The following is a 17,631-nucleotide window of genomic DNA, read 5'->3' as shown; positions in this document are numbered from 1 at the left end:
ATAATAATATTATGAAAAAATTAATATAAATATATATAAATAGATAGATAGATAGAGATGTATTTTACAGCATCATCATCAGTTCTTCCCGGAAACATCCTGACCATCAAATAATACTCACCATCATCGAGCCTCCCTTTTTTGTAGTTTCTCTTTTTTATATTTTCTTTCTTTTTTTTTTTAGGTATGCACAGGTATACAGTTGGTTGGATGGATGGATGGATGGATGGATGCTTGTATTCAATCTTTTTTTGATTCTGCTTCTTCTGGATCAATTCTCACGATCCGTGACGTGCAAGTTATAAATATATATATACAAATTTCTAACGCCAATCGATCAGCAGAGTTCTTGTGGTTCTTGTCCTTTTGAAAGGCTCAAAGACTCATTCGTCTGGATCAATGGCCTATCTTTAATATTCCTCTTCCTCTTTGTGTATATATGTATATATATTATGTTCAATACATATAATTATTATGTAATGTATGCTAAATTATTAATTGTTTCCTATATATAAATAAATAAATAAATAATTAAAATATATACACAGAGAAAAAAAATAAATTTCAAATAAAATGAACAAGACAATTCTTCAACTGCTAAAACTGGTTTCCGGTGACCTCGCGACTTTTTTTTTTTTTTTTCCTTTTCTTTCCTCTTTCTTTATTCTCTTTTCGCATGATATCGCAGGTGCGCCCTTGATTCATACCTGTACTACAGCCAAGAGTATAGACTGTGGGAATATGCTTATATATATGTTATGTTATGTTATGTTATATATATATATATATATGTATATGTACGTGAATCCACTTCCGTTTTTTTTAAGCCAAAGCAAAACTATGCACATGGTTTGATATACATATTTATTCACACCACATTACATAATAATAATAATAGTATAGTATATACAAAAGCAAATAAATTAAAATTTCAATTATATACGTGATTCAGATAAATACTTGTGTGACCTTAACAAATACATGTAATGCACAATATATACTGCAGGTGAGTGAGTGAGTGAATGGCATTTGTGATTTAAAAGTACATATATTCTAATGAGAAATAAAATACTTGAGAATATATAAATAAAAGAGATTAAATATATAAAAATATATATAATATATATGTATACTATCCGCGGAATACGACCAGCTTCGGATCATGTTTTTCGTTGGTTGGCTGATTGCAATTCAGCAAGTAAGCATGTGAAGGGAATTTAAAATAATTTCACAATGATGCAAAGTGTACATGTGTGTGTTATAATAAAATATATCATGTCGAGTCAATAGATATATATGTACATTGTTAGTTTAACTTGTTCAAGCATACATATGTTAAATAATAATTTAATAAATAAATAAATATTCATTACCCTGAATGATATTATCCTGCATGATGATCTCGAAACTCTCAGCACGTAGTCTCGCAGAAAACTGTCATCTTTCAACAGAGCCATCTTCGTGTTTTGACTTCCAAATATCTTCTCACGAGTTTCAAGTTAAAAAAAAAAAATATATAAAAATTTATTCAAATAGTTGAAGTTAAAAAAAAAAAAAAAAAAAAGTTTTCTTTTCCTCCGAATGACCTCGATATATATTGCGTCACGTAAGTACATCGACCCGATGTTAATGCTCGCATATTATAATATATATGTGAAGGCATGTTTTTTAATAATAAAATATTAAAATATTAAAACAATGTAGATGTAATAAAAATAAAAAAAAACACAAACGAGTTGATAATAATATATTAACAAATAAGGCGGTCAGTCGGACAATCTACTTTGTTTTTTGAACCGGTTGGACCGAATGACGTTAGCAAACTGATGAATCTACAATATGCTGCTGCTATAATAATGTGTAGCTGATGCAGCCGCAACCAACCAACCAACCAACAATCAAACTGGCAGGTAGATATTAAAATATATATATATATATTAAACCAAGCAGGTACAAGACCATGAACTGCCTGCCAAGTCGCCAGGTTGCTTTATACTAAACTGTGCTCACCTCGTAATAATAAAACCTGGCATCTTTTGCCGAGTTGAGTGTGGCCCCATCAACAAGATACAAGTGGTGGTGATGGTGGTGGTGGTGGTATTAAAAAGTGGAGGAAGTGCCCAGCGGTCCGTTGAGAGAGCATACAATATACCTTACCTGTTTTTTTTTTTTTTTACATTATATTTTATATATATATACCTGCAACAAACACATATATATTAAATTGTATATTATTGTGTGTTGCTGTTGCTGTTGCTATTGCTGCTATACAGTCAACCAAGCTGAACAACCAAGCTGACTGGCCAATGATGATGATGATGATAACATTACTATATGGCCCAGCAAAGGGATGTTCACTTTACTCATCTTTTTCTTCAAGCCAAAGAGTTACAATGACCGTGGTGCATACTAAATGCCAGAGTCACACTTGAATTATGCACCACAACAATTAAACTTAATGACAAACTCCAACAGGTATGTACAACAAGTACAAGTATGCACACAAAAATATTTACTACTATATAATATATTTTATATTTATTGTTTGCAACGCCATCATCATGTATAAATGCAAAAAACTCAAGATGATGATGATGATTAATTTGTAATATACATGCTTCAATTATTATATATATATACATATATAAATATATGAGTAACTCTCACGACATAGATGAATAGAATAGAATTGAATTAATAAAATAATATAAAATAAAATAATACAAAATACGAAAAAGACAAGTAACCTGGTTGCTGATGATGATGATGATGATAATGATGATGGCAAATGCCAGTTGTTGTAGTAGTATTAGTATACATATAGTATATATGTATATAAAAAATTAAAGCTTACAAGACAAGTTTGTGCGTTGAAATATGCTATATATACAATAATGTTCCTTTGTCGCGACCAACAAAATAACAGTTACCTTATGAAATAAGCATTATATTCATATTTTAACACTTTAGCCACGTATTTATTTTTTATTTTTTATTTCTATTCTATTCTTTTTGTTTCTTTTTTTTCTTTTTTTACCATCGTTTGTATTTTTTATCATTTCATTTATATATTATATTATATTATGAAAAATGGAGATTGATCGTATTCTTTTATTTGAAAAGAAATAAAATATATTTAATTTTGGCTCTGGAATGATGATGATGATGATTATTATTATTATTATTATTTAAGTAAAATGACGAGTTAGATGACGTAGTAAAACATTATCTAGTTTTGATTCAAAATATAAATATAATATATCTTTTGATGCATCCACGTGACCGCCGTTGCCCTTGCCGCCACCGCATGTGATGTATAAAATATTATTGATGAAAATATGTTAGATCATGCAGAGCGTATAGAATAATATTAATGATATATTTGAAAACGCACATGCATGTATTATATAACCTGTATGTATATGCCTGTGTGTGTGTGGGTCTAACAAAGGCCTGCAAGCAGGTGCTCATGGATTTTCATAAAAGCAAAAAAAAAAATGACTTTGAAAAACATATATTTTTTTTTTTTTTCAGTTTTCCGGTGGTTTAATTTTCCCACAAAACCTTGTACACCAGTTTATAAACCAATATGTATAAATGTTTTAATTGAAAAACAATCAATCGGAATTTCTTTGTTGTTTCTTTTTATTTCTCCAATTGTTGTTATTGTTCGAAGAAAAAAAAAAAAAAAAAATGATGACTCAACGAAACGATACAGTTCAATAGATTTGTAAAATTTTACTCGGTCACGATAATCGATTGTGAAGAGAGCGAATGCCTTGAGATAAATTTTCTCATAGAAACCAAGGGCAATATAAATTAATAAAAATTCCGGTGGTTTTGTGTCGTTCAACAAATTAAATACAATGTATACATTAAATAGATAGATGTAGAATAAATATACAATGAAAAAAAAAATATAGATATCGCGTGGAAATAATAAAAGTATACTATATATATTACAAGTAGCATGAACGATGCCGCGGTGATTCTATTGAGTAAAGTAAAAACGTCTCGTTGCGCACCGTTGAATTTACCAGCACTTGGTTCACCACCGAGGTCAGCGTACTCACGGCGATGCTTTAAAAGTTAGTGGAGCGCTTGGTTGCTTGGTTGTTGGCTTGTTGGCTTGTTGCTTAGTTGGTTCAACCTACCGGTAACACTTGCTATATCCCTTATACGAATCGGTGCATGGAAAATCCTTAATGATGATTACAACAAATAAAATCTTTTCTTTTATTTTATATATATATGTATGTTGCACGCATGTGTTGTAATACTACTTGTTGTTATTTTATTTAATTTTTTTTTCAATATAATTTAAATAAATTATTATGTAAATGACACACGTGTGTGTATATGGTTCCCACACAGTCAGTCAGTCAGTCAATCGCATATATATATGTATATGTATGCGTATATACTTTTCTTCTTCAGTCACTTGCTCGTAATTAGTCATAGTGTGATGCGTTAACAGCGGCACTCTGCAAGACTGATTCTCTACATCTATTTCCATTTATTATATTATTATATATACACATTCATCTTTTTATTTTCCTTAATCTTACATGTTATTTCCTAAAAAATAATAAAATATATATACCATAATATTCATATACATATTACTAAAATACTTGCATATATAAAAATGCTTTTTTGTTTTTTAATTAACATGAAGCTTTTTAATTATTAATTGAAATATTTAATTTAATTTATTTAATAAATATTTATATTAATATTTCAAGTAAAATTAAGCGGGCTGAAAAGAGTGTGAGGGGTGGGGGGCATGTACACGAAAAGCGCCAGAGCGAAACGATAATTATCGAAGCATGGCTCCGGTGACAGAAAACTATGGGACTTTATTTTACATTTTTTTTTATATATTGTTTTACTGCTAATGAATATATTTTTCAATATTTATTTGTTCAATAATAATAATAATAATAATAATAGTATATTGTACCCGCACTTTAGTTGCCAATGTTGGAAAAATTATGATAAAAATGATATTGACGACAACGAGGAGGATGATGATGATGACGGTGGCACCTGCAATTCCTTATATTGTAATTTTTTACGGTGGCACCTGCGGAACAAACGTGCGCGCACAACACCTGTTATAATTTATAACAACATCAACAAATTGCTATATGTATATGTATACCAAACACTCATTCTCATTCACATTATTATTATTATTATTTATTTATTTATTTTTCTATAAATATAATAATAATCAAGTTTCGACATAACTATATTAATTTATTGACAGGATAGCTTTTCTCTGTATACTTATACATGTATATATAATTTTAAATATATATGTATATATATATATGTTCGTGTCAAGAGACATGAGCTGGACAACATCAGGACATCTGTCGTTCAATCAACTTGGCCCATTATTTTTATATTTTCAAAAAAGGAAAATGAAAATAATAACAACAGTACATACTGTGAGTGATGCGTTTTTCCCTCGTCATCGTCATGCAATCATCATCATCATTGGCAGCATGCAGCAGTTGAAGCAGTTGAAGCAAGTTTCCGTGAAAAAAATAAATATAACGTTACGGTGTTGGGCGCCAGTAAGCTGCAGTTTATCTATCTAGCTAGAAAAATAATATTCTCGGTTAATGCACCTGTAGCCTTAACAAATGCTATATGGTTGACCATGAATTCAATAAAATACAACCAGTCAACCAAAAATTTCATAGACCATATATATATTTAGATATGTATAATATTAAAAGTTAATTGTCATTTGTTAATTATATATTTTTTACATTTCCAAGAACAACAATTACAAGCAATAAAAAAAATAATGGTCAAGCTCCCATAATTTAAATTCCAGGAATGAGCAACTGCCTCAATGTATAAATAAATAAATACAAAATCCAACAGTGGTGGAACTAATTGTTATGATTTTTCTTTTTCTTTTTCTTTTTTTGTTGTCAAGTTTGTGTAAATTAATATACAATGTTTATTTGTTGATGAATTGAAATATTATATTTGGATATAAGTTAAAGCAAATCATGCAAATTGTAAATTAAATTATATCCTTTTAATATATGTGGAAGCACGTATATAGAACAGTGTCTCATCTCATTTTAAAATTGGTTTAAACTATGTGAGGTATCAAATTATTCATACAAAAATAGATATATATAGATATATATCCAGCCACATTGAAATAAAATAAAATAAAATCATCAGACTGTAAAATAAATTTGAGTAAAGTTAAGTTCAAGTTAAAAGTTGAATTTGAGAGAAATGAAAACAGGATGTTACTTTATGTATATATATACATAATATATTCTATATGTAGTTTTTGTCTTGTCAAAATAAAATGTCTTGTCTTTTTTTTTTTTTTTTTCCTTCACATGCAATAAATTAATTAATTTTTAATAAATAAATATATAATTATATATTAAAATAAAATAACAATAATTTGTGCTAAATTTAAAAATTTCATTTTATATATTGTTTCTACGTTGAGATGTTTTTTTTTTAATTATAAACAATATAAGCTAATTAAGTTGTTATATTTTAATTTTTTTTCTAAATATATATTTTAATTTTTTTTGCTTTGTTGTTATATTTTAATTTTTATTCCAAATAATGATATTTTTATTGTTATATTGTTTGTATTTGTGATTGTTGTTGTTGTTGTTGTTGTTGTTGTTGCTGCTGCTGCATTTATTTTATTTTTGAAAAAGAAAAATAGTATATTTGTCAATTTTCAATTGGTCAGGCAATTTCGATGTTTCAACGAATAATATTCAAGATGTTCTAGAAATAAAGAGAGAGAGAGTCACAACAAGTCCCTAGAATCTGGATTGCTCTGGATGTTGTACCAGCAATTAAAAATAAATAAATAAACAAATCAAGTTTCACTTTATTATTATTATTATTATTAATATTTTGTTTTTTCAAAAGTTATAAAATTATACAATCAAGTATATTTGAATTTAATAACAAAAAAATATTTACATCTTGATGAATATAAATAAATAAGTTTAATCTGTCAAGATTGTGTTGCATAAATAAATCAAGTTGGATAAAAAAAATGTTGATTATTCAGAAAATATTAATTGTTATGTCAGTAATATCATCGGTGGAAATATTGACAAAATGCCAAGCAGCTCATATTCATACTCATCAACAAAAAGTTGGAAGCAATGAAAGAACTCAAGATGGTGCATTTAGTCCTAGAGATCGTGATCATTTTACTGATGGAAATCATCATCAAGAATTTGATCATGAAGCAATTATTGGTTAGATATTTAAATTGTAATTTTAATTTGTAATAATTACTATCTATAAGTATTAATTTTATTTTATGTAAAGGTAGTGTCAAGGAGGCTGAAGAATTTGATCATCTTCCAATTGATGAATCAAAAAAACGACTTAAAATATTATTAGAAAAAATGGATTTAGATGGTGATAATTATATTGAAAGAAATGAATTAAAAGCATGGATATTACGTTCATTTAGTATGTTATCTGCTGAAGAATCACTTGATCGTCTTCAAGATGCTGATACAAATGATGATGGTAAAATAAGTTGGGAAGAAATATTACATGATACATATGGCTCTGATCCTGAAGATTTAGCTATTGATGAAAAACTTGTTAGTGATGATAAAGCAACATTTAAACTTGCTGATTTAAATAATGATGGTTATCTTGATACTGAAGAATTTAAAGCATACAGTCATCCAGAAGAATCACCAAGAATGTATCCATTGCTGCTTGAACAATCATTAGAAGAAAAAGACACTGATAATGATAAATTTATAAGTTTTCAAGAATATTTAGGTGATAGAGCTAGAGATGAAGACAAAGAATGGCTATTGGCTGAAAAAGATAAATTTGACAATGATCTTGATAAAAATAATGATGGCAAATTAGAAGCATCAGAAATATTATCATGGCTGGTGCCAAGTAATGAGTATGTTTTAATATTTTGTCTACTAGTTGTTGATTTATTATTATTAACAAAAATAATATTATATTATTATTATTTTTAGTGATTTGGCAACTGATGAGGTGGATCATTTATTTGCTGCATCTGACGATGACCATGACAATCGTCTATCTTTTGATGAGGTACTTGAGCATCATGATGTTTTTGTTGGCAGTGAAGCAACTGATTATGGCGACTATTTACATGACATTGAAAGATTTGCTGATGAACTTTAATTTAATATATCTCATTGACAATATAATAAAAATATGGTGAGATTTATTACAAATTGTTTTTTTTTTTTCTTAATTTTTTTTCATTAATAATAATAAAATATTGTATTATTATTATATATACCTATACATATAGCCAAAAAAAAAAAAAAAACAAAATAACTTAATGCACAAAATAATGATGGTGCCATAAATAACATTAACATTTTTTTTTTTTTTTCTCTTTTAATTAATGTTTTGATATTATTATGTTAGTAATAATTTTATTTTAATCATTTAAAAGTCTAGCCAAAAATCAAAATGACAAATAATAATAATAATAATAATAATAATATAGTATCAATTAATTTTTCTACTACTATTATTATTGATTATTTATTATAATTTTTTTTTTAAATGTATAAATGTTGAGTGTGATAATAAATAAATAAATTAATAAATTAATAAAATTATTTTGATTTATTTACCTCTTGATATTCTAGGAACTTTTATGTTTGCACACAAACTGTAGATAATGACACACCAATACACACTTATTATATGTAAATAAATAAATGCATTTTGCCATTTTCATAATTCATTTCATAGAAAACAAATATTAACCGGTCATATATCGTTGTTTATACAAATAAATAAATAAATAAAAATCAAGTAAATTTATTATTTTAATAATAAATTAAATCAAAATGCCATATGCAAATCAACCATCTGTTCATATAACTGAATTAACAGAGGAGACTGTTAAATTTCAAGTTGAAGATACAGAATTAAGGTTAGTTGTTTATGTTGTTTTTATTATTGTTTAAATTTTGTTATATTTTAATAATGTTATTAATTTTATTTTAGTGTTGCAAATAGTATGAGACGTGTATTTATTGCTGAAACACCAACAATTGCTATTGATTGGATTCAACTTGAGGCAAATTCAACAGTATTGAGTGATGAATTTTTAGCTCACAGAATTGGCATGATACCACTTATAAGTGATGATGTTGTTGATAAAATTCAATACACCAGAGATTGTTCATGTATGGATTCATGTCAAGAATGCAGTGTTGAATTTACACTTGATGTTAAATGCAGTGAAGACAAAACACGATTAATAACAACAGCTGATTTAATATCAAGTGATCCAAGAGTATTGCCTGTAACATCAAGACACAAAGAAGATGACAGTGACTATGGTGAAAATGATGGTAATTTTTATTATTATATATTTTATTATTTTTATTTGCACAAATAATAATAACAATAAATTAATTTTAAATTTTAGAAATTTTAATTGTTAAATTGAGAAAAGGACAAGAATTAAAATTACGAGCATTTGCTAAAAAAGGATTTGGAAAAGAACATGCTAAATGGAATCCAACAGCAAGTGTTAGCTTTGAATATGATCCTGATAATTCAATGCGTCATACATTATTTCCAAAACCAGATGAATGGCCAAAATCTGAATACACTGAGCTCGAAGAAGATCAATGTAACATTTATCATATTTATTTTATATACCTACCTATATTACTTGTGTAAATTATTTTTTATAATTTTAATTTTACATTTGACAGATGAAGCACCATTCAATTGGGAGGCCAAGCCAAATAAATATTTTTTCAATGTTGAAAGTTCTGGTGCATTAAAACCAGAAAATATTGTCATGATGGGCATAGCTGCATTAAAAAATAAATTATCAAATTTACAAACTCAATTGAGTCATGAAGTTCAAAGTGATGCACTCAGCATTCATCATTAATAAAAAAATTTAAATTTTAAATTTTAACATGTATCAATAATAATAATAATAATAATAATAAAGAATAATAATAATAATAAATTTCATATAGTTATTTTTAAATTCAACAGTTGGCAAAATGTAAACATCTCCCGCTTAATTTCGTTTTGCCGGGGCGGCGCGGGGTAGCATACTAGCATCAACAACAGTCAACACAAAATGGAGCACGCTTGTTTGTGTATGTGTATATTTGTCTGACAATATTGCTCCTTTTTGTTAACAACAAAAATAATTTTAATTATTATATTAATAAAAATAACCAATAATTGTGTTTGTACAATGATTTTAGTGGTGTAATTAAAATAATAATTCAATAAATATGTTTATAAAGCAGGTAAATATTTCATGTTTTTTTTTTTTTTACTCCAATATAATAAATAGACGCCTTCTTTTTTCTTTTTTTTTTTTTTTTTTTTTTCTTCTCTTTGCAACTTGTGTAACATTGTTTATTTATTTTTACCTATAATTTATAAAATAAATTGTTTATAGGCATAATGTAAAAATATTAAAAAATATTTTGTATTTGTCATCTACAGGTTATTATTCAGGGCTTCAAGTCCTACAGGGAACAAACTGTTGTTGAGCCATTTGATCCAAGGCACAATGTTGTTGGTATGTGGTTACTAGATACCTATATTATTAAATTTATTAAATTTATTTATATATTTATTTCATTATTTAATTTTCTAGTTGGACGTAATGGATCTGGTAAAAGTAATTTTTTTTATGCAATACAATTTGTATTGAGTGATGAATTTTCACATTTACGTCCTGATCAACGTCAAGGTTTATTACATGAAGGTACTGGACCACGTGTTATATCAGCTCATGTTGAAATAATATTTGATAATACTGATGGAAGATTACCAATTGATAAAGATGAAGTATTTTTACGTCGTGTTATTGGATCAAAAAAAGATCAATATTTTTTAAATAAAAAAAATGTAACAAGAAGTGATGTTATGAATTTGCTAGAATCAGCTGGTTTTTCACGTTCAAATCCATATTATATTGTTAAACAAGGTAAAATAAATCAAATGGCAACAGCACCAGATTCACAACGTTTAAAATTGTTACGTGAAGTTGCTGGTACACGTGTTTATGATGATCGTAGAGAAGAATCAAAATCAATACTCAAAGAAACTGAAGGTAAATTAGAAAAAATTGTTGATTTTTTACGTACAATTGAAGAACGTTTACAAACACTTGAAGAAGAAAAAGAAGAATTAAAAGCATATCAACGTTGGGATAAACAACGTAGATGTCTTGAATATACAATACATGAACGTGAATTAAAAGATAATAAAAAAAAACTTGATGATTTAAATACATTACGTTCAAATAGTGGATCTGAACAAGCACGTTTAGGTACTGAAGTTAAAGAAGCACAAGAAAAAGTACGTACAGCAAGTAAACGTTTAAAAGAAGCTAAAAAAGATGTACAAACAGCTAAAGATGAACGTGATACATTAAGTGCTGAACAACAACAATTATTAAAAGAAAAAACTAAATTAACATTAACAATTAATGATTTATTGGATGAAGTTAAAGGTGATAATGATAGTAAAAAACGTGCACAACAAGAATTGGAAAAATTAAAAGGTACAATATCATTAAAAGAACAAGATTTAGAAAAAATTAAACCAGAATATGATGAAATGAAAAGACGTGAAGAAGAATGTACAACAAAGCTATCATTAAAAGAACAAAAACGTAAAGAGTTATATGCTAAACAAGGACGTGGTAGTCAATTTCCAAATAAAGATGAAAGAGATAAATGGATACAAAATGAACTAAAACAATTGACAAAACAAATAAAAGATAAAGAAGAACATCATAAAAAGCTAAGTGATGATTTAAAAAAAGATGCACAAAAACAAAAAGAATTAGAAGAAAAAATAAATAAATATACCATTGAAATGGAAACACAAAAACAATCAATTGATGATCATAATAAACAATATTATGAATTAACTAAACAAAAAGATCAATGTCAAGCAACACGTAAAGAACAATATCGTAAAGAAAGTGTATTTCAATTAAATTTATCTGGTTTAAAAGAAGATTTAGCTAAAGCTGATCAATCATTACGTTCAATGGCTGGTAAACCAATTTTAAATGGACGTGATAGTGTTAGAAAAGTACTTGAAACATTTCGTGAACGTCCAGATATGTCATCAGAAGTTAATTGTTATTATGGTCCAGTTATTGAAAATTTTGATTGTGATAAAACAGTATATATGGCTGTTGAAGTTACTGCTGGTAATCGGCTATTTCATCATATTGTTGAAACAGATAAATTTGGTACAAAAATATTAAAAGAAATGAATAATCAACGTTTACCTGGTGAAGTTACATTTATGCCATTAAATCGTTTACATGTTAAACCAATAAATTATCCAAAAGATGAAAATGCCATACCAATGATATCAAAATTAAATTATGATGAAAAATATGATCGTGCATTAAGATATATATTTGGTAAAACTTTGATATGTCGTAATTTAGAAACAGCAACAAGTTTAGCACGTACATCTGGCTTGGATTGTGTTACACTTGAGGGTGATCAAGTATCATCAAAAGGTTCATTAACTGGTGGTTATTTTAATACATTACGTTCACGTCTTGAAATACAAAAAACAAGATCTGAATTAATTAAACAAATAGCAACATTAGAACAACAATTGGGATCATTAAAAGATGATATTAAAAAAGCTGATCAAAAAATATCATCATCTGTTGGTGATATGCAAAAAACTGAAACTAAAAATTCAAAAGCTAAAGATATTTATGATAAAATAAAAGCTGAAATACGTATGATGAAAGAAGAATTAAATGCAATTGAACGTTCAAGAACACCAAAAGAAAGATCACTTGGACAATGTAATTCAAATTTAGAAGCAATGCGTGCAACAAAAGAAGGTCTTGAATCTGAATTACATCAAGATTTAATGGCACAATTATCAACAAGTGATCAATCACAAGTTGATACATTAAATGATGAAATACGTACATTAACTAAAGATAATAAAGAAGCATTTGCAAAACGTATGAGACTTGAAGCTGAAAAAAATAAATTGGAAAATTTATTAACAAATAATTTACACAGACGTAAAGATGAACTTGTACAGGCATTACAAGAAATATCTGTTGAAGATCGTCAACGTCAATTAGATACATCCAACTCGACATTAGCTGAAATTGAAAAAAGATTAATTAAAGTTAATGCAGATTTTAAGGTACAAAATGATAAAGTTATTGTTGCATCAAAAAAACAAAAAATTGAATCATCTGAAGTTGAAAAATGGAAAATTAAAGAAAAAGAAATACAAGAAAAAATTGAATCTGATGCTAAAGATTTAGAAAAATTAGCAAGTAAACAAAATTTATTACAATCTAAAATAAATGAATGTACACAAAAAATAACTGATCTTGGTGCATTACCAAGTCCTGAGGCATATGAAAAACTAGGTAATTTATCAACAAAACAATTATTCAAAGAAATGGAAAAAGCTAATAATCAATTAAAAAAATATAGTCATGTTAATAAAAAAGCATTGGATCAATTTATGTCATTTAGTGATCAAAAAGAAAAATTAGTTAAACGTAAAGAAGAACTTGATCGTGGTGATGAAAAAATTAAAGAACTAATGAATGTATTAGAAATGCGTAAATGTGAAGCAATACAATTTACATTTAAACAAGTTAGTAAATATTTTAGTGAAGTATTTAAAAAATTGGTACCAACTGGACATGCACAACTAGTTATGAAAACAGCTGATGGTGAAGAGGGTGATGGTGATAATGAGGATGTATCAACAGCTGCTGCTGATTCTGATCGTTTTATTGGTGTTGGTATACGTGTATCATTTACTGGACATAAAGCTGAAATGAGAGAAATGAATCAACTATCTGGTGGACAAAAATCACTTGTTGCACTTGGTTTAATATTTGCCATACAAAAATGTGATCCAGCACCATTTTATTTATTTGATGAAATTGATCAAGCACTTGATGCACAACACAGAAAAGCTGTTGCTGATATGATACATGAATTGAGTTCTGACGCTCAATTTATAACAACAACATTTAGGTAAAATTTATTTATTATTTTATATATTATTATTTGTTATTAATTTAATTACTTTTTCCTTTTAGACCAGAGTTGTTACAACATGCCAATAAATTTTATGGTGTCAAATTTCGTAATAAAGTATCTCACGTTGAGTGTGTGACACGTGATGAAGCTGCTGATTTTGTTGAAGATGACACAACTCATGGATAATCAATCAATCAATCAATTTGTATTTATAATTTTTATATATATAACAATTTAATGACAATTCAAAAAAGAAAAAAAAAAAACAAATTATATTATGTATTATTATTATTATTATTATGTATTACATTGTAATATTTTTTATTTGAATCATGATGAACAATAATTTAAATGACAAAATAAATTTATTTTACATAAAATTGTAATAATAATTATTATGAAATTATGAATTATTTATTTATCTTTACGTTGACTTGTTAAACTATCATGTAATGATGCAACAAAAGATTCAACAAGATCTGGATTAACAACTCCATTTGTATCAATAAAATTAGCAACTGATTTTGTCAATGATTTTTCATTGATAACATTGGTTTTTTTATTTTTCATTGAAAATACTAGATTATATTGATCATCATATTTTTTGAGATATGAACTTGCTTCCCAAATATAATCTGGATCATAACCAGCTGGATCTCTGTTGAATTTACAAAGAAACATTATTAATAATTTAATAATAAATAATAAAATAAATACGTTATTACCTTTGTGTTGCAACAACAAATATTCCTTTTTCTTTATATGTTGTGTAAACATTTAAAATAGCCATCAAAACAAAATACATTGAAACACATATTACTAAAACATTTCTTGATGCCGGGAATGGATTAAGAAAATCCCAAACAAGTGCAATACTTGAAACACCAACAGCAACACCACATATTGCCAATCGCATATCAAGTAATCCAAAATTTTCAATATAATTATATTTTCTTGTTAAAACATCTTTGACAACATCATCAAGAGCATTTTTAACTGCTGCTCCATCCCACTTGTTTACCTTAATTATCTGATTTTATAAATGATAAATAAATATTAATAATATATCCAATTTAATTATACATAGGCATATGCAAAATAATTACCTCTGTTGCATTATCTTTGCTATTTTTTCCAGCCATTTCTACCATAATATATGTAATATTTTAAACAATTTTCTTCTTTTTTTTTTATTCAACAAACAAGACAATCTTACACGTCAACACCACGCAGCTTATTTTTTATTATTATTATTATTAATATTTCTACATACGTAAGTTTAAACTCTACACCACCAACCACCATCAGCAGCATCATCGACATTGAAGCTTCATTTCTATTAATAAATCGAAAAAAAAAAAAAACAAATAAATAAAAACATTGGACATTCTTCTACATATAAATTATAATTATGAACTTGTTAATATTCTCCTATAAAAAAATAATAATGTAAAATATGTTTAAAATAAATAAATGTCAATTTAATTATATACCTACTTTAATTATCATCTAATTAATTTTCTACTTTTTTTTTATCTATTTGTATATTATTATATTTAAAAAAAATTCAAAGGTGTCAAAATATATATTTTGTTTGTTTATTTTTTTTATCTATTATTATTATTATTATTATTATTGTTAATGAGTGAATATTTTTTTGTCTCTCTCTGACTCTTGCTCCACACAATTTTGAGCCTATAAAAAAAAAACACTGTGTTGATTGAACAGTAAATAAATCAGCTGTTGCGACTTGCGACTCATTTTTTGGAGTAAATAATAAAATAAAAAATGGGACGAATTGTTTATGCTGAAGAGTGTCTATTGAATTATTTGGAGAAATTAAAAAATCCAAATGACTATACAATTGGTTTAATTCTTGGACAGGTTGGCTATTATTATATTTGAAATTGGATAAATTATCAATATGTCATCCAGATGTTTTCATTTAAAAAATTTATATTACAGAGTACTGAACAAAAAGATTATGTTGTTCATTTAGCAAGAACACCACCACCAGCATCAAAAGATGTTATTGAAGAATCCAATGAACAACATCAACAAAACTCACCAGCTGTTAAGCGTATTAAAACACTTGGTGATGTACCAAGTAGCTGGGTTGCTGATCATGCTAAACATGTTACACGAATGTTACCTGGTGGCATGTGGGTACTTGGTATATTTATTGCTGGACCAGTAGATTGTCTAAATGAAAATAATTCAATGCAAAAATTAAAGTCAATAACATCAGCAATACATAAAAATCTTTCAGTTAATCCATATTTATATGGTAATAATCCAAATGAAAGTATTATTCTTGCATTTAATAATTCAAATAAAAAGTAAGTTTATAAAACAATGATAGTAGGTACATAGCAGTAGTGTGAATATTATTAATGGCAATTAATTGTATTTAGATTTTCATGCAAATCATTTGGTGATAATGCTTCAATGAAAAATGCTGATTGGAAATTTCAATTAAATATAACAAAATGGTATCAACTTGAGACTAGAGTTGATTTTGATCAATTATTTCCCATTGAAAATAATAAAAAAATTGAATCATTAAAAAAACAACATGAAAATATACTTGATGATATATATAAAAAAATTAATTCAGCAATAATAGCTATTGAAGATTCACCAAAATCACCAGATGAACTTGTTCAACTTACAGGAAATAAAAAAAAAAAATTCTTGAAACAAACAAAAAATGATGAATCAAATTTAAATGATGTATCACTACAAGCAGCCATATACATTCCATGTGTAAGTTTTTTAAATTTTTCTTATTATTTATATTTGATTTTAATTATTGTTTTGTAAATTTAATTAGAGTTCCAATAGCCAATATGAAATTAAACAAATAAATTGCAATGGTCAAATACGTTTAATTGGTCAACTTGTTAGTCGTACATTTGTTCATGAATTATCAAGAGTTGAAGAAGCAACAAATGCCATTAAACAAGATATCATGAGATCACTTGCAAGTCGACTTGAAATGCACTGGGACAGTTTACTAGAAGAAGAAAATTCACTACCAGAAGGTAAAACAATTAAATAGTAGCAGTATTGTAAATTAATATTAATATATAATTATAATTTTTAGATAATGTAACACTTCATGAGCCACCAAGAAGAGTTCTTGTTGCATTACCACATAGTAAAATAACACTATCTGATTATTTATTTCCTGGTGAGGGACATCAAGAGGCTCTTATTTCACTGCAAGAACTTTTAGATCTTAAAGTTGAAGAAAGCAGTGTTCAAAAGGAATTTGAACTTCAAGTTGATCCATCTGAATTTTATTGTCAAAATGAATTGTCAAGTAAACCAAGTGAACATGCTAAATATCAAGACAACAGTATGTACATTGTTTATGGTACTGGTCTTGGTATTGCAATATCTCTGCTTATTCTTGCAATAATCATACAATATTTTTATTAATTTATTAATAATATTATTATATATATATATTATTTTGTATGTTTAAATGATAAATAAATTTATATTATAATGACGAAATAAAATTAAATCAGACAATAAT

General features: G+C 26.7%; 5 protein-coding genes across 5 annotated transcripts; 4 read left to right on the top strand and 1 right to left on the bottom strand.

The window, feature by feature from the left end:
- The first annotated feature begins 6,823 nt into the window (after positions 1–6,823).
- LOC122856018 (reticulocalbin-2) lies at positions 6,824–8,648 on the top strand. Its single transcript, XM_044157770.1, has 3 exons — positions 6,824–7,274; positions 7,348–7,951; positions 8,031–8,648. The coding sequence occupies exons 1-3, from the start codon at positions 7,067–7,069 to the stop codon at positions 8,200–8,202; spliced, it is 984 nt and encodes a 327-aa protein (XP_044013705.1). The 5' UTR covers positions 6,824–7,066; the 3' UTR covers positions 8,203–8,648.
- Positions 8,649–8,789: 141 nt separating this feature from the next.
- Positions 8,790–10,000, top strand: LOC122856016 (DNA-directed RNA polymerase II subunit RPB3). The gene is made up of 4 exons (XM_044157768.1): positions 8,790–8,971; positions 9,046–9,395; positions 9,473–9,679; positions 9,765–10,000. Exons 1-4 carry the CDS (start codon positions 8,886–8,888, stop codon positions 9,947–9,949), a joined length of 828 nt encoding a protein of 275 aa, XP_044013703.1. The 5' UTR covers positions 8,790–8,885; the 3' UTR covers positions 9,950–10,000.
- Positions 10,001–10,096: 96 nt separating this feature from the next.
- LOC122856013 (structural maintenance of chromosomes protein 3) lies at positions 10,097–14,357 on the top strand. The gene is made up of 4 exons (XM_044157764.1): positions 10,097–10,322; positions 10,525–10,600; positions 10,679–14,081; positions 14,147–14,357. Exons 1-4 carry the CDS (start codon positions 10,308–10,310, stop codon positions 14,271–14,273), a joined length of 3,621 nt encoding a protein of 1,206 aa, XP_044013699.1. The 5' UTR covers positions 10,097–10,307; the 3' UTR covers positions 14,274–14,357.
- A 3-nt stretch (positions 14,358–14,360) lies between these two features.
- LOC122856017 (probable signal peptidase complex subunit 2) lies at positions 14,361–15,858 on the bottom strand. Its single transcript, XM_044157769.1, has 4 exons — positions 15,585–15,858; positions 15,194–15,423; positions 14,813–15,117; positions 14,361–14,745 (listed from the first exon to the last, which is right to left on the bottom strand). The coding sequence occupies exons 2-4, from the start codon at positions 15,236–15,238 to the stop codon at positions 14,502–14,504; spliced, it is 594 nt and encodes a 197-aa protein (XP_044013704.1). The 5' UTR covers positions 15,239–15,423; positions 15,585–15,858; the 3' UTR covers positions 14,361–14,501.
- LOC122856015 (protein odr-4 homolog) lies at positions 15,855–17,610 on the top strand. Its single transcript, XM_044157766.1, has 5 exons — positions 15,855–15,971; positions 16,053–16,426; positions 16,502–16,853; positions 16,921–17,131; positions 17,194–17,610. Exons 1-5 carry the CDS (start codon positions 15,876–15,878, stop codon positions 17,529–17,531), a joined length of 1,371 nt encoding a protein of 456 aa, XP_044013701.1. The 5' UTR covers positions 15,855–15,875; the 3' UTR covers positions 17,532–17,610.
- Positions 17,611–17,631: the final 21 nt, after the last annotated feature.

The sequence above is a fragment of the Aphidius gifuensis genome, linkage group LG4, assembly GCF_014905175.1.
Source record: "Aphidius gifuensis isolate YNYX2018 linkage group LG4, ASM1490517v1, whole genome shotgun sequence".
Classification (NCBI taxonomy): Eukaryota; Metazoa; Arthropoda; class Insecta; order Hymenoptera; family Braconidae; genus Aphidius; species Aphidius gifuensis.
The sequence above is the reverse complement of the archived record's forward strand: the minus strand, read 5'-3'. Positions and strand labels throughout refer to the sequence as shown.

Excerpts from the sequence above, each read along its gene's own strand:
- LOC122856013 (XM_044157764.1), top strand. Across the intron at positions 10,601-10,678 it reads TCCAAGGCACAATGTTGTTG|TTGGACGTAATGGATCTGGT; the intron begins GTATGTGGTTAC and ends TTAATTTTCTAG. Across the intron at positions 14,082-14,146 it reads TTTATAACAACAACATTTAG|ACCAGAGTTGTTACAACATG; the intron begins GTAAAATTTATT and ends TTTTCCTTTTAG.
- LOC122856016 (XM_044157768.1), top strand. The coding sequence starts at position 8,886 with ATGCCATATGCAAATCAACCATCTGTTCATATAACTGAATTAACAGAG. Across the intron at positions 8,972-9,045 it reads GTTGAAGATACAGAATTAAG|TGTTGCAAATAGTATGAGAC; the intron begins GTTAGTTGTTTA and ends ATTTTATTTTAG. Across the intron at positions 9,396-9,472 it reads TGACTATGGTGAAAATGATG|AAATTTTAATTGTTAAATTG; the intron begins GTAATTTTTATT and ends TTTAAATTTTAG.
- LOC122856017 (XM_044157769.1), bottom strand. The coding sequence starts at position 15,238 with ATGGTAGAAATGGCTGGAAAAAATAGCAAAGATAATGCAACAGAG. Across the intron at positions 15,118-15,193 it reads GCAAAGATAATGCAACAGAG|ATAATTAAGGTAAACAAGTG; the intron begins GTAATTATTTTG and ends TTATAAAATCAG. Across the intron at positions 14,746-14,812 it reads TTTGTTGTTGCAACACAAAG|AGATCCAGCTGGTTATGATC; the intron begins GTAATAACGTAT and ends TAAATTCAACAG.
- LOC122856018 (XM_044157770.1), top strand. The coding sequence starts at position 7,067 with ATGTTGATTATTCAGAAAATATTAATTGTTATGTCAGTAATATCATCG. Across the intron at positions 7,275-7,347 it reads TGATCATGAAGCAATTATTG|GTAGTGTCAAGGAGGCTGAA; the intron begins GTTAGATATTTA and ends TTTTATGTAAAG. Across the intron at positions 7,952-8,030 it reads TGGCTGGTGCCAAGTAATGA|TGATTTGGCAACTGATGAGG; the intron begins GTATGTTTTAAT and ends TATTATTTTTAG.
- LOC122856015 (XM_044157766.1), top strand. The coding sequence starts at position 15,876 with ATGGGACGAATTGTTTATGCTGAAGAGTGTCTATTGAATTATTTGGAG. Across the intron at positions 15,972-16,052 it reads TTGGTTTAATTCTTGGACAG|AGTACTGAACAAAAAGATTA; the intron begins GTTGGCTATTAT and ends TTTATATTACAG. Across the intron at positions 16,427-16,501 it reads TTTAATAATTCAAATAAAAA|ATTTTCATGCAAATCATTTG; the intron begins GTAAGTTTATAA and ends AATTGTATTTAG.